Here is a 16,153-nt window from a genome sequence, read left to right as displayed (position 1 = left end):
CACACACACAAATAAATAAAAAACCATAAAGAATAAAGAACTAAAAGCGAACACATAATAATCAATTCTTATCACTATTCATAAGTACCTGAAATACTTATTTGTAAATAAGTAATTTCATTTGATGTATTTTAGTATACAGTTAAAATGTATTACCATTTTAGTATAAGAGTATGTGTGTTTTTAACAATGACACTGTTATTGCAACACAAATAATAGTAAGTATGGGATAAACTACTGCAAACACAAGCAATCAATAAAAAAAACAAAAAAACACAAATACAGTAAAAAATAAATGTCTAAAATTATAGATTTCCTATGGGTTACAGAACTCTTTTTAAAATAATTTAAAGTGAATACAATTTGACAATTTGTTGAGCAGTTTAAGATAATTTGTTATTATACTTCAAAAAACAACTATACAGTTATAGAATATTTTCAAGTGTCTGATAAAAAAAAAAAGATAGCTTTTTGTCCATTACAAAACTAGAAGCATCCAATGTTCAGATCATAAGCAGTTCAAAACATTAATTACCATTTTTTTCCATCACAAATGTAAGGGGGTGATTTTAATGAATTATTTATACATATCAGGGTCGTTATGCCCTTTGTTAATATGAGGTTAGACTTTGTACAAGGTTGCGCTTTGCATCTGTACAATGTTGTTTGAAAGGGTTTGTCGCCATGGTTACAAAGTTTCCAAACTACAATGCACAGAGCAGCTGCCAAAGTCTTATACGCATACAAACGTCAACTCTAATGTGGCCTTGTTTCATACAAGAGCACTTTAAAACTGAACAAAAACATAAATGTGAATAATAGAAAGTACACATACTATGCATACTACATTCCTAAGCCCATGAACCCTGTGAATGTATTATGCAATTTATAAAATAAATCTGTGTATACAAGAAAACAGTAAATTTTATTTTATCCTTAATGGGAACACATAACAAACCATAAATATTTACTTCAATATTCAAAATTGCCCGTTCAGGAATCATTATTAGTTCCTGGTCAACTCTCTCTGAGATCTGGGTTCTCATTTGATATTCTTAAAAGGAATTTTTAAGATGTTTAACCCTCAGCAGAATTATGCAATCGTGGGGGTGGAGCCAAAATGATGCGATTGGCGCTGCCAAACCCCCCCTCCGCAATTGTTACTTCACCTCATCTCTATGTATGCTTTGTATAGGAGAGTTTGAATAAATCAATATTAATTCATCCAATCTTCAGTATGGTTTCTTATTCACCATGTGTAAAATAAGAAATCGCACAGTTCTCTTTGTTTATCATTATCTTGTGTAAGAAGGTATAGGTAGATATTACAGGAACCAGTCACAGGGGTTGGCAAGAAGCATATGTGCGAATGTAATTATCTTATTCTGCAGTAGATAAAAAAAAAAGAGGTTTAGGACATTGGGATTGCTGGAAACACAACTCCCACTGCACAGTGTTAATTTACACGACAGTATATTTATTTTCCTCTTTCCCTGGGGTTCCATCTGGGCATTAGAATCTTATATTACACGCGGTTACGTACAGGGCCTGATTCATCTTCAGATCCGAGTACATTTGTGTGCTGTATCTGGCGTGAAATAGCTCTGCGCATGCGCCAGAATGTGACTTATTACAATGAACACAACTGCAACCAATTCATGTCTGAATGCAAATAACCCCGATAGCTGCTGCGACTTGAAGGGAAAAGGCGGGAGGGAAGGGGCAGAATAACGTAGGCAATGTACAGTAAGGGCGTGCCAAGGGGCATGCCAACACTGATGAAGCTGATTCAAGTTCCAAGTTTCTCTTAAGTACATGTTTTTTAGCCGTATATTTTGCATCAAGTCCCGGGCAGTTGTAAGTGCCGACTGATAGTGATGACTGTCCCAGCAAAAGTCTTTGTATTAAAAACTAAACATGTGTGTGCCACTAGATAGCAGAGACTATAAAAAATTCATTATATGTACAGTATGCATTAAGAACATCCCAATTTATATATTTACTGTTAAAAAGAGTTTTTATTTCACATTTTTATTCAGATTATAGTATTAAGAGTTGTTCATGTGTTTTATAAAATGTTTCCTAAAATATATATATATATATATATATATATATATATATATATATACAAAAGTTAACCCGTGCATGATTCTCATGCATTCTAGTCAAATCAAGCTACTTAAGGTGTTAAAAAGGTTCTTGCCATGCATTTGGGCCATAGCCCAGGCCTCAACCACCAACCACTCCCCACTGTCACCCCCGGCAACCACCAACCACTCCCAACTGTCACTTCTCCTTCAAGAAATATATATATATATATTTTTTAAATCTTTATAAACACTTTTAACAATTAACAAATTAAATTAACAAATTAAAAACATCTTAGTATACCAAATTTCAGCCCTTTCTAAAAAAAAATTTCCACACACACCAAGAATTTAGTAGGTCAGTGTATAACTCCGCCCAGCAGGTGGCGCTGCAGCTTGATTTTATTTTTTACACACACACACAGACAGACTAACAAACGCCACTAGACATTTATAATATATATATATATATATATATATATATATATATATATATATAGAGAGAGAGAGAGAGAGAGAGAGAGAGAGAGAGAGAGAGAGAGAGATGTGTGTGTGCGTATCCTGCGGTCTGTCTACAGACAGCAAGTAACGTTTAGGCAGATCGTACTTATAGCCACATTCAAATGGAAACATATTTGAATACAGTCAAAAATACGTTTGAGTTCCATGCTTTTCAATGCATATTGCATGTAGGTTGCGTTACAAGATGAATCAGGGCCACAATGTACATCAGTGGTCTCCAGTCACAGTAAGTAGCAGGATGGGCGCTTTCTCCTGCTTGTGCCAGGAGAAGGTCCCCCCCATCCAATGTATTACAATGGGGTAACGGGGAATGTAATCATACCTATAGGTGTAAACTACCTATAAATACTATGCTTCAAAAACAACATTTTTCCCTTTTAATTTACTACTTTTTAAGTCAAGCTTAAAATTTACTGTTGATTTGCTAAAGTTTGTAGCCCCCGTCTCAAGTTATTCAGAGATTTACAGGTAATATGACCGATTTAAAAAATATTTTTTATGAATAGCATGTACGAAGTCTGGCAGGATGAGCTGACAATATTATAAGTGGACATATGGACACTGATTTTAGCTTCTAGATCCACCGTAAAATGAATCTAATTTTACATTGACATGATCAATTTTTGATTTACTATTTGTAAACAACTGATTATGCTTTATAAAATCAGAAACCTTTTCAGATCAGAAATATAGTGCCCTAATTTTTAGGATAAAGTACATTAAAGGGGATTGAGTGGAACTGGAAATTATCACAAAAAAAGTCTGTACTGGATATTACCAGACAATGTACTGTACATATTGAGGAATACATTCATAAACACAGAGGTTCATATTGCTAGTTGCTCCCACTTGTCCTGGTTTTCATGGGTCAGAAAATCAAAACATACTGATTAAACCACCATTCAGTTGGGTGCTCTGAAATGGAAGCCACATGTAATAAGTATATATTTTATCCCACTGTCTGCTGATTGTGATTATATACAGCTGGGAATTGTTCATCTTACACAATAAAATGAAAGTTTGTGGAATTCAGTAAGAGGATAATCTGCACAATTAAAAATGTATGAAATGTAATAATGACTAGCTGTAAGTCACATGGGATTGACTGACAAACATCATCATAAACAGTGCATAATTAATTCATGTGAAAATTACAATAAGTGCACAGTAAGTGAGGCCACATAATACATCTCATCCAAAAATGTTAAAGTAGCAGTTGAATTCACTGCTATATGAGTTACATAGAATAAATGAGGAGAGAGTTTTGGTAGTTTCTGATGGAACACCTTCATCATCATCACCATCATTTATTTATATAGCGCCACTAATTCCGCAGCGCTGTACAGGGAACTCACTTACATCAGTCTCTGCCCCATTGGAGCTTACAGTCTAAATTCCCTAACATACACATACACAGACAGACAGACACACACAGACAGACAGACTAGGGTCAATTTGACAGCAGCCAATTAAACTACCAGTATGTTTTTGGAGTGTGGGAGGAAACCGGAGCACCCGGAGGAAACCCACGTAAACATGGGGAGAACATACAAACTCCACACAGATAAGGCCATGGTCTGGAATTGAACTCATGACCCCAGTGCTGTGAGGCAGAAGTGCTAACCACTAGGCCACCGTGCTGCCCAACACCTTTCAAAAAAGCTGTAGGTTGATAACAGAAACCAATCATACTTATATAAAACCAATGACATTACATACAATTACCTTGATTTTTCCACTCTACGCAAATGAAACTGGTAAAAATGCTTAAAAGTAGGTATTTTTGCTGTATATTTTCAATTGGACTTGGACTGTCAAAGGGAAAAAGTTCTATTCAGATGTGTGCTTGCATGTTTCTGTAGCCAAATGGGGGTGAACAAAAAGATGCAAAACAGTCCCCATGACTCCAGTAGACAGTAATTGTCACAAAAGTATAAAGACACACTCCTTTTATTAAGAGGACGAAGACATTATGCTTCACAGCCTAAAGCTGTCATTGAAATAGTGATGAAAGAAAAAGAACACACTCACAAGAAAAGAGGACAATGTATGTGATCTTTACAACATGCCTGTTATTTCATTATATTAATATATTAAGACTTATATAATATAGGATAATATTGCTTAAGACTTTGTCAAGTTTCACATCAGTTGGAATATACAATTTTAGACTACAATATAAGACTGAAAATTTACAATCTAATATCTATTAATAGAATCATGCCCAATACATGAAGGTTGTAAAGGGTTTTGTAACTGGAATAAAGTAATGTCAGAATAATGACAAGCCAACATCAGTCACATGTGTATAAAAACGGTGCACTAGAAGAGCAGCGGAGCAAAAACTAGGAGGCAAAGCATTATGGGAAATGTAATCTAGCAACATGTAGGTTACCTGGATCTCTCCAGCTATTGGGAAATACAAATCCTAGTATGCCCAGGTAGAGGCATGCTGAGACATGTAGTGTCATGTCAGCTGGAGAGTTACAGGTTGTGTAAGCTTGCTGCAACCCTAGTCAGTGAAAGGAGAATACCACTTTCTTACAACAAGACTAAAGCTGGGTACACACTACAGAATTTTCCACCAACTTTTTATGCCGATCGATTTTACATGCGATCGATGGTCCGATCGCTCGGTCCATGGACTGCATACACACTAGCCTTGTTTAGGACGATAAAGGGAAGAGCGGACGTCCCTTTAGCGACTTTTTACAGCCATGTTGTCGTGAGCAATGACTGTAATTTCGTACTCACTGTTGTGGATCGGTCGGAGGTTTATACACACTACACAGCGGAAACGAGATTGGAATGAAAATATTAAATGGTACGACCAACCAAATGAGGCGACAATCGTCTATTTGGGCAGACTTTCGACCATCGTGTCACTATACACACTGACCCGACTTTTGAACCAGCGGTCGTATGTCAGCTGATTGAGCCGATTATTGGACGAAAACCGTGTAGTGTGTACCCAGCTTTACTTATGATTTGCTGTGTATTCAATGGAACAGACATAAGCTTATCTCTTTTTATATACAAGGGCAATAAAAATAAACAAATGTGCCTGGAAGATAAAAGTCCCAGAAGTTGCCTACAGTTAATATGAGTGCATTTTACAATGCACATACATGGTTCATTCCTTAACATTTGTTCAAACCACAGTGACATACCAAATACAATGCAGTTTCATATTTTAGATAAACATTTAGAAGAATATTCTCACATGAATCTAAAAGACAAGACCGAGACTCTGCTATTATTTTCTCACACTGGGCTCAGTGGTTAGCTCCTTGTACGAGGTAAACCCTAAGCCAGGCTTACAGGCACACCTAGTGATTTATTTTCAAAGTACTAGTCAACATTTCCAAATACAATTTTTTAAAATCACATAAACATGAAATCTCTGCTCCTCCGGGTTCCAATACACAGATTATGTTTTGCTTCACTCTTAGTAACAACATAATGCCGATTCTATGGATAGATCCGAACAAAATGGCAAGAAAGAGAACAATATATTTCAACACTTTGGTAAGAAATACAATAAATAAGAGATTATGTGCTTTGTATAAAGTACTCTGTCATCATTTTGTAGAAGGGTGATGAAGATGCATTGCAGCCCTAATATAAAGAACTACTACTATGAAAGTGCTAGGCTGATCTATCTTGGAGCAACAAATAGAGCACAACTATTTTTCTTTAAAAAGTACAAAGTTACAGTTTCTGATGCTTACTATTTGGAGATACAGAGTGGCAACAAATAAAGGATTTAGAGACAGGCTATCTGATCTGTGAGCTGACCCTTCTGTTATTTCCTTGTTTGTACTTTGTAGTAGTATAAACGATGCGGAGTACTTTTTGTTTTAGGTAATCTGTAAAGGGAAGAATGAAAACCCATGGATCCATAAATTAACAAGGCCTGGCAGTTTTGCAATCTATTCTGTAAAAGAAATGGCTGATCTGCATGAGGAAACAGACATGGGTTCTACTGCTTATGCCATTAAGATTTATAACGGCTGAATGGAAGATTACCTTGTTTGTATCACTATAAACATTCTGACACCGCAAATTATATCTAGATAAGCGTTTGTATAAGTTTGTTTGCGATCATAAATATAGCAAAACATGTGGTATCCATGTAAAGCTACTGCACTCTTTACCACATAGTTTACGGTTTGCATTATACCGTATTGTCATTTACAAAACATTATGGTACACTTTCTGTTCTTTTTATTGATACCCCCTTGATAAGACAACATTACATTAAAGGGGTTTTACCAACAAAAATTAATTCATATTAATCAATCATTAATAAACATTAATAGAACTTTGGGGAAGGAGGGGGGGGGGGTGTAAGTCCATTGGTACTACCACGATTGGTTATATCTACCAGAGTTCTGGCACTTACATAAGGACCCCTTCCATTCATCTTCTGTGCGGTTTGGCTCTCTCCATAGTAGGGAAGAGCCGACACTGCAGCTCTAAGGCTTTTAATTAGAGCCAGTGTGTAGGAGCTCAATTGCTATGGATAGATGCAGATGTTCAAGAAATGCAATTTAAAATTATTAACAGAACATATTTTTCAAGTAACCACCTGGTGAAATATAGATTAAACATTGACAATAGCTTTTTGAAATGTTGCATTGTTGCCAGTGAATCCTGCCATCTGGTGAGTACCCCGTCTCATGCCGCAGAATGTGGGGAGCCCAGTAGCCCTCTCACTCTCCTGTTTGGGAGGTTCATGGAAAAAAGTACAATAACTGTGAGCAGCTCAGATGGTTTTTCCAAACCTCCATCATATGCTATACCATTCCTGAAAAAAATCAAATGTCTTTGGAATACCGTTGGTACGTGGATATATTATTTGGATTTTTTTAATTGTAAATATATTTATCTTTATCTGGGAGGACTGTCTGCTGTAGAGTAGGTGTGGCAAGATTTTGGTTGCAAGCCAATAGATTTGGGAAAGGGACGCATGCAAGCTCAACTCTACCTTGTAGTGTAAAAATAAATCTGCTGAGTATTTGTGTGTTACATGTATCTGCACTCCTTGTAGGTGTAAACTTGGTCCTTCTCCAGGTGCTGGATTTGCACCCAAGTCTAAATGAGGCCCCAAATGTACAAATCTATGGTCAAAAAAAAACTTACAAAAAGAAAATTCTGTAATTCAACACTAAATTTAAAATTCTGAAATGCTCTCAGAAACTCACAGATCAGTAAATACTTAAAAGAGGGTGTTAATTTTGGGCTGCCTAAGTAGGTTAACTGCATTTGTAATGCCTAATTTACTATATTAAAAATTATTTTTAAAAACACCTGTAGCTTACAGCCTCTCATCTGTGCATCTATTTACGTACCAATTTGTTAGTGTTGTCTTTTGGGACAGGTGTCTCAGTAGAATAATTTCTTTTTTAATCCTTTGTACTTACATTATACATTGTATGAGTACAATATAAACGCTATTATTTTACATTACGAATACTCCTAAGTATGCTTACACAAAATCTAATCTACTAGCAAAAGACCAAATGTATGCTTTTTCTAAACAAATAAAATCAATGTTATTTTGTATGCATGTAATTATTTCTTAAGAGCACTAAAATATTTACAGCACCATTACAATTTTAGTATGCGCACAACCTATTTCTCATGTGTTAACCCACACTACCATCACTATTAATTGTATTGATAAAAGCGCAATGTATGAAAACTGTATGGAAGACATGTTAAAATGTATCACTAAAAAAGCATCCTATGAACACATTAGTTTTCGCACATATATACCCATTTTCCAACACATATGTGTGAATGAGCTCTAAAAGATAAATATTATTGTTTCCATTTACATAACGGTATTTTTCCTTGTCGCAATGTCATTGCATGTACAATAGGCACTATAGGATTTAGTATTACTATTTTGTTAATGCACAGCAACCATTAAGGATAGGTTCTGGTGATCTGAAAGAAAACGGAAAGCCCTACTTTGTACATAAAATACAATAAAGTCATCTTAACACAGACAATATCCTCTCCTTTGCTATAAAATAGCTTTGCCTCACAACGGTGGCTTTAACACAGTGTAGACTGCCTAACACAATACCAACACCATACACAGGGATCATTAAGGTTAAGGGGAGGTGAGCTAAAAGGAACCACAAAAACAAAACAAAAACCTCTTTGATGCAAATACGATGCAGCACAAAAAGTTATCATTTGTTAGCAAAAATAGAGAACGCTATATTAATATTTGCGTTCCTAGAGGAAATGGTAGAAACCAGAATTTTATATTCCCTTGTGAAGATGGAAGAAAACATATTATAATAATATTAACATTAATTACTATTATTATAACAATTATTACTACTACTACAACTGCATTTAAAACAACTTAAAATATAAAACCAAACTGTTTAATCCTGGCATTTTTCCTATGTTTGAAATACTGTTTTTTCCTATTTCACTTATAAGCACGGCTGTTTATACTGGAATCAAGTCCTTAAGTAATGAAACATTGCGACATTTTGCACATATTTGTACAATACTTTGGGCCTTCTTTACAGGTGAATGCAAGTTCATTTAAAAGCATAAATGTGACTTGAAATGTGTAGTGCGATAAACTGCATGAAGGTTATCGCAGAACACACGTACAAAGTAGCAGCGGTATTTGGCTTTCAGCACTCTTATAGTTGCATCGACTTGCATTTGTAAGAGGAGGGTCGTGGGGCCTTCACGTGTACCTTCAGTATAGTCGGGGCATGAAGACGCAAGTGATGTATGCACTTTTGACTTCCGCATATCTTTAAGATAGCAGACGTATATTTGTGCTTTTCTGAGTTGATGATGACAAAAGCATTTTCGAGCCGGACGTCTCTGTACGTTATATTTAAAGTTGTACGTATCTCAATACACATGCAGCTTAACATACAACCACATAAACACAAATGTCGCAATTTTAAGTTAAAGTCAGTCTATACAAATACATAAACCATGACATAGTAAGGTGAGCATTAAGCACAGCATGTATCCTAGACATATAATTTTATTGTCAAATAGGCTGCATGAAACACAGTGTCTCCTGGTGATGGTTTTCTTTAATTTGCATCTTGTACAAGCCATATATATATATAACTTGCCATAATTGATCACTCATTAAAATATTGTGAGTGCATCTCCACAAGTTATTCCAAAAACGTAAAACGACAGACAGTGGCAGTAAATATCAAGTCTTTTTTTTGGGGGGGGGAAGGGGGGGTAGTGGCTGGGTTCCGCTGTTGAAACATAAAGACTTTGTGTGAGTCATCAAGTTTCCTTGTTCACAACAATGCATTGGATGCTCACATTGTTTGTAAAACACTATCAGTGTGGTTATATTGCTCCCTGCTGGCCGCTAGAAATACTACATTGATTTAAACATGTAACTTTATTAAGTTAGAATGCCAGTAATATTTCTAGCTGCAAAATGTTATTTCATGGAGCATCTTACCTAATGTTATTAGCCTAGTCACAGGAACAAAGGGAAGCAAGAATAATGAAAATCTCTCTCTGCAGAAACAGCTTGGATTTAATATTTCTGTGTATCTATTTTTTTGTTGCCCTGCATCTGTGCTTTTGTTGAAAGGTTATTGCTCTTAGAAAGGAAAAATATATAAATAGGCAATGCAGATGTGCAACGTAAAACAATGGCAGGAAATTGCCATCTCTGCCAAAGTTTTAATTAATTTCGCAAACAGACAAATGAACAGATTGAAAAAAATATGAAACTACTAAGAATCAACAAGGAAAAATGTCTAACACAACAAAGAATAGTTGATAACGTGAAGAGACAATAATCAGAATTAAGAGGCGGTCGCTAAAAAGGAGAAGAAAAAAAAAATAATTGCCAAGATAAAATGACACGTGAGAAACAAAAGAATTAATACAAATAATATTAAAATGGAACTGTGCTGGGACTATACAAATGACTTATAAAATGAATAAAAATAGTCTGTTCAGCTCCACAGACAAGATTACATTTAATAATGGGAAAGTCTGGACAGTTTTAATGACATATATAGGTCTGTCGGCTAGAGAAGCAAAGACACAGAAAACATATGTTCAAAGGCAGGTAGAATGAATGTGGTGCCAGTGGAGTACAGGATTCAAGTGTTATATTCATTGCTGATTCCCTTCAGATGACTGATGAAAATAGTGACAGGCTTTTTTCCCTGTGCTGTTCCCAGGAGAAATCTAAGATAGGCACAAAGGCTGCGGTTGGAACATTAGCTCTTTTTGTCAGATTAAAATAGAAGAGGTCTACCTTCTGCAAAGGGTTATTTGTAGTCTTTCAGGTCTGGCTTGACGGTTTGAAAATATCCCTTAATACAGCAGAATGTCTAGAAATCATATCCTAAAGTATTACCCATTTGGTCTAAATGTACCAATAACTGGGGACAGGGTGGGTGCGTCTTGGGCACATAAATCTTGCATGAACACAGGCTTTTCAATGTAAATAAGTGAAGGAAGGTGGTGGAAGCTGGAAGATGATACTGATTATAATCAAGCAACTGATATCTGGACAATTAATAAAAAATAAAAGCTTAATTAGATTCATGTCAAAGATATATCTCAAATTATATTTTTCTAGGAAAAATAGGGCTTTCTTCTGGTAGCATATTGTGAATTATACAGGGAAAAATAGGCAAAACAAGAGAACATAACGCACAATAAAATACACAGAGAAGGAGCATCAAAAACAGCTCTTTCTCTGCAGGACTGGTAAACACGGAAGCGGAGCAGGATTGTTGGAGGCTTTAGGAACCTAGTGGTATTGTATGTGTACAAATCTTTCAATGGTAAGATTGTTTCTGAATCAGATAAATTGAATTTCCTGGAAATTGGTGCGTGTGGCTATATAAAGTATACCTTGAGAGTAAGATTCTAACAATAGAGTGTCTACGTCTCTGACATATGTCCACATTCAAAATAATCAGACTTCTCAAAGTACTGAAGTAGCACATTGTCTTTAATAAATAAGTTTTGAGTGTGCACTGGAGTTTCTTACGTCCTGATAATTCTATCAGGTAGCAAGTTTTGGGTGGATGAATATGTAAGGAATATAAATAATATAATTGCTTTCCTGACAATCTTAATTGGTATTTTGGGAAGCACGGTGGCTAAGTGGTTAGCACTTCTGCCTTACAGCACTGGGGTCTTGAGTTCAATTTCCGACCGTGTCCTTATCTGTGAGGAGTTTGTATGTTCTCCCCGTGTTTGCGTGGGTTTCCTCCAGGTGCTCCAGTTAACTCCCACACTCCAAAAACATACTGGTAGGTTAATTGGCTGCTAACAAAATAGACCCTAGTCTGTCTGTCTGTGTGTGTCTGTCTGTGTGTGTGTGTGTGTGTGTGTCCGTCTGTGTGTCCGTCTCTGTCTGTCTGTATCTTAAGGAATTTAAACTGTAAGCCCCAATGGGGCAGGGACTGATGTGAGTGAGTTCTCTGTACAGCGCTGCGGAATTAGTGGTGCTATAGAAATAAATGGTAATAATAATAATAATATTTTCTATCTTTTTGATAGGTGATACTTGTCTTTTATGGTACACAATAAATGAATACACATATTTATGCTAGATGGCATGCTAAATATTCAACTTTAAGCCGCAAACATATCCTTTCTCAACAAATATATGGATGTTTTTCACAGTGCACCAAGTATATGTATTTTCTTACCATGGCATACTCTGTGCTAAACTAAACAGAAGATCCCATTGTGGAAAAACAATTTTCTGTCTGGCAGGTCTTTGATATATATGGGCCTGTTTATTAAACAGAGAAAAAAACAGATTTCCAGGAAAAGCTGGTGTTTAAGTTTTATTTTCTGAGCGATATAACACATTGTTCATGTATATAAATCAAGTAATGTCTTAAAGGTGACGCATTTAACAACAGAGCAAAACCATCACACAAGCACACTTAGAGAACACATAGGCACACTATGGAGGTTTCTAATAACATTTGGCAAATCATTTATCTCACTGAGACTGAAGCACATAGGTCATATAGACGGTAAGCTTGCCATGGAAGGAAGTGTGCGTGCAGGCTGATTATGTATAGCATGAGTCACTGTTTATTCTGTGGGGAGGAGCGCTATAATACATAGCATTGTTATTGGAGAAATTAAGTTTGACCATAAAAAAGTGCTGCACATACATGAACTAAGAATAATAGTCACCACTTTACCAACCCTGGAATAATATAGCTTCTATTGTAAAGCTACCTATCAGCATGCTGATACAACTACAAGAGACGCTTCATATCATATCATATTGAAAGTGACCGAGTTTACTTTGTCTCAAAGTAGATGACAAAGTAATGAGCAGCACAACTGTAAATACGGACCCTCTGTAACTGGACGCAACAAACCTATATTAGGTAACTGAGAGAAAAGCCCACAGCCACAAATGAGCATTTATATCACTTTGTCTAAAACTAGGAAATATTTTGGAGGCACACAAAGTGCGTGAATGGATTGCATAGTTACTATAGGGCAGACAACTACACACAAAGTAAAATACTGCAAATATCAACAGCTGACTTATAGTATTTCAACATAAAGTTGTATTTTAGAGTAACAAGCTATATGTTTCAGGAGGATATATTATAATTCACTGACTATAGCTTACTTATATTATTGCCATTGTTGGCATAAGATGTCTAAAATAAATGCACTGTGCCGAAATAAAGTAGTATATATATCGCAAACCATTAGTGTTGCAAAAAGGGTATTTAAATTACATTAATATTAATGTATTATAGATCCAAATAGGCAACTCCACTATTGTGATTTATTACAAATGAAATCAATAAGAAGTTCACATATTTAATCAGCATGAAGTATGTGTTCTGAGAGACAAATCAGCCTCAAATACTCAATACTCCAAACATAATAAATTCTATTCTATTCTATTCTAGAGTAACACAAGTTCCACTATAGCAAAATAGTCATATGAGCAGTTTATCTCTTCATGCTGCAACCAAAACTACATAAATAAAAACAATTCCACTGCCCATCACAAGCAATTTTATACCAGTGTAACAACCATATGCCCAGCACAATCAGATACAATTCAAAATTAATCCAAATAACAACCACATCACATTTTCAGCTCAACTTTTCCCTAGTTAAATGCATGAATTATCTTTCCAGCACCTATATAGCCCCATTCCACAAAAAAAAACCTCATACCCACATAACAATCCCTTTCTAGAATACAAAGCCGTATGCCACCACAACAGCATCACGTTCATATATTCAGCCCTTTTCTACCATAACCACATCATGCTAGCATATATACCAACATCCTGTAATAAACCATTCCCAAACAGCAGAATACACATCCTCAAGTCTAGCAATACTAAAGATAAAAGCAGTGTTCTCCCCAGCACCTATTTCCTGGGTGCTCTACTTCGGCTGTCTTTACTTGCCACCCGATTCTTGAAGTCCAACAGAGTCCTGTCATGATAGAAGAAACAATGGTTTCTCCTATTATAACAGGCACTATGTGAGCACTACAGCACTACCACTGGCCACCAGTCTGACCAGTCCTGGCAGGTGTGGGCAATAAGCTCCAAAAAATTTTTATTATTGCAATGTATTACAACTACCCTCCCATCTGGCTGCTTGTTAATGCCACCCAGCTGCCAAATTTTTGGGGAAGAACACTGAAGTAGCCTACGCTGTCACTGTTTACAGAATTATAGCTACAATGTCTATAAAGAAAACAGAAGTTGCAGATTGCTAACGGAAAGCATGACATTAGCTCTTTAAGCTTCACTACCATCTAGGAAGCTGAACATTTAAGTTTTCCACCTTAATATGTCTGGGAAGAGGGACATGGGGTGGTGTGAGTGAGATGACCAATTAAAAGCCACAAAAAAATCTGTGTTTGTGGTTTATGATTAGTCATCCACTAACCGGACAGGGCTCCGAGATGGCTATATGGCACAGCACCCTGGGGCTTCTGGAGGACCAGGTCATTTATAGGGGGTAATGCAGCTTTAAGCAAGAACAGTGCTAATTTTCCTTTTTCATTAGTCTGATTCCTTAGCATTTTGTCTTTATTTTTCCAGCCATAAGATTAGCTCCTCACTGATTGCATGTGTAGTAACATGGTCCCAAACCGTGTGTTGTCAGAGGCATAATGCAATATTGTGTGTGTCTTTTTAGGACAAGTTTTAGTGCCCATGTAAAAAGAAAGGTGGCATGACATGCTTTTATACAATACAAAACCAGATATAGCACCGAACTTGATTTATTGCTTCCTGTGTTTTAAAACATTTACAGTCCTGCAAATCATTTTGTACAAAAATAATGTCAATATAGTTTACATGCACTATATTAAACATATTAAAGTCATCCATTTATTGGCCTATTCAAGCTGGTCTAATATGACTTTTTGATGTGAGTTTTGTGGCAATGGAAACAAAGGGGTTGAAAATATATAGTACATTCTAAGTGTGTTACATAATTTAGGTTAAACTGCATTTCACACATTACGTTGAGAGAAACTCAAGGACGGGTGAAGAGTGATTACACGCACAGATTTCATTAGTTCACGGCTGCAAGTGCATCAATTAATCCTTCCATACAGAACACATTATCTTCTTAAAAACATAGCAAGTTTTAGAAATCTAGGATATTAATGACATCAATTACATATTTGTCTGAATTTTAAAAATAATATATAATATCAAAAAAGACCTACAAAACAAAACCTCAGGTAGCATTACTACCTTGGGGGAAAATTAATGTATAATTTAAAATGCTAGTGCAAATGAACTCTCATGTGGGCAAGGGTTTTCGTTATGTCTTTTACAAACTTGTTGAGGCTTAAACTCAAAACACCCCCATCCACCGCTTATAAAAGAGCAATACCTGATGAACCTTTATTCTTTCTTACCACTGTGTGGTCATTATTTGAAGAACATGTATATTGTTTTGAGAGTTTAATCATCTTTAAGCCTTAGGCATGGAATACTACTTGCTGATTTAATCCAGTCATAATATTAATACTCCGTTCCTATGATCTGTAAATCACCAGTATTTCTATTATACTATTCACTCTCATCCAGCAGCATTCCTATAAAGAGACAGCATGAAGACATATTAATTAGTAGCACAAAGATATAACCGCAAGCCACCCAAACAATGTCTACAGGACACCACTCTTTAGCCCAAATTATATTTATATTTTAAAATACAAGCTACTTGTGTTACTGACAACAGTATTACATAATGTAAATCAAAGAGACAAAGACACTGTATGTCACCTTACAGGTTCCATCATATTGTTTCTATCCCAATTTTCCCCTTTAGATGGTAAGCTCTTCTGAACAGGGTCTTCTTTCCAATTGTCTTCATACAGAGTAATTGTTATAAGATATTATGTGTGTCACTTGTTGATGTTGGAGCTTTACAGTCATATAATAATACAGATAAAGCCACATAGATCACAACTGATTTTCATACTTAATGATATAATTGACAAATGTGAAAATATTTTGAAGGAT

General features: G+C 35.8%; 1 protein-coding gene across 2 annotated transcripts in view; it reads right to left on the bottom strand.

Moving 5' to 3' along the window:
- Nucleotides 1-16,153, bottom strand: part of METTL4 (methyltransferase 4, N6-adenosine) — an 83,788-nt gene that overhangs the window by 1,666 nt on the left and 65,969 nt on the right. Inside the window, exon 8 of one of the 2 annotated variants that reach the window (XM_075213376.1) lies at nucleotides 14,721-15,723. The exons of the other annotated variant lie outside the window; for it this stretch is intronic. Within the exon in view, the coding sequence (XP_075069477.1) occupies nucleotides 15,698-15,723 (26 nt within the window). The 3' untranslated portion in view covers nucleotides 14,721-15,697. Of the gene's footprint in view, nucleotides 1-14,720; nucleotides 15,724-16,153 lie in introns of those variants that run through there. 2 annotated transcript variants of the gene reach the window in all.

Source organism: Mixophyes fleayi, chromosome 5 (assembly GCF_038048845.1).
Source record: "Mixophyes fleayi isolate aMixFle1 chromosome 5, aMixFle1.hap1, whole genome shotgun sequence".
NCBI classification, from domain to species: domain Eukaryota; kingdom Metazoa; phylum Chordata; class Amphibia; order Anura; family Limnodynastidae; genus Mixophyes; species Mixophyes fleayi.
This window is presented reverse-complemented; position numbering and strand designations above follow the sequence as displayed.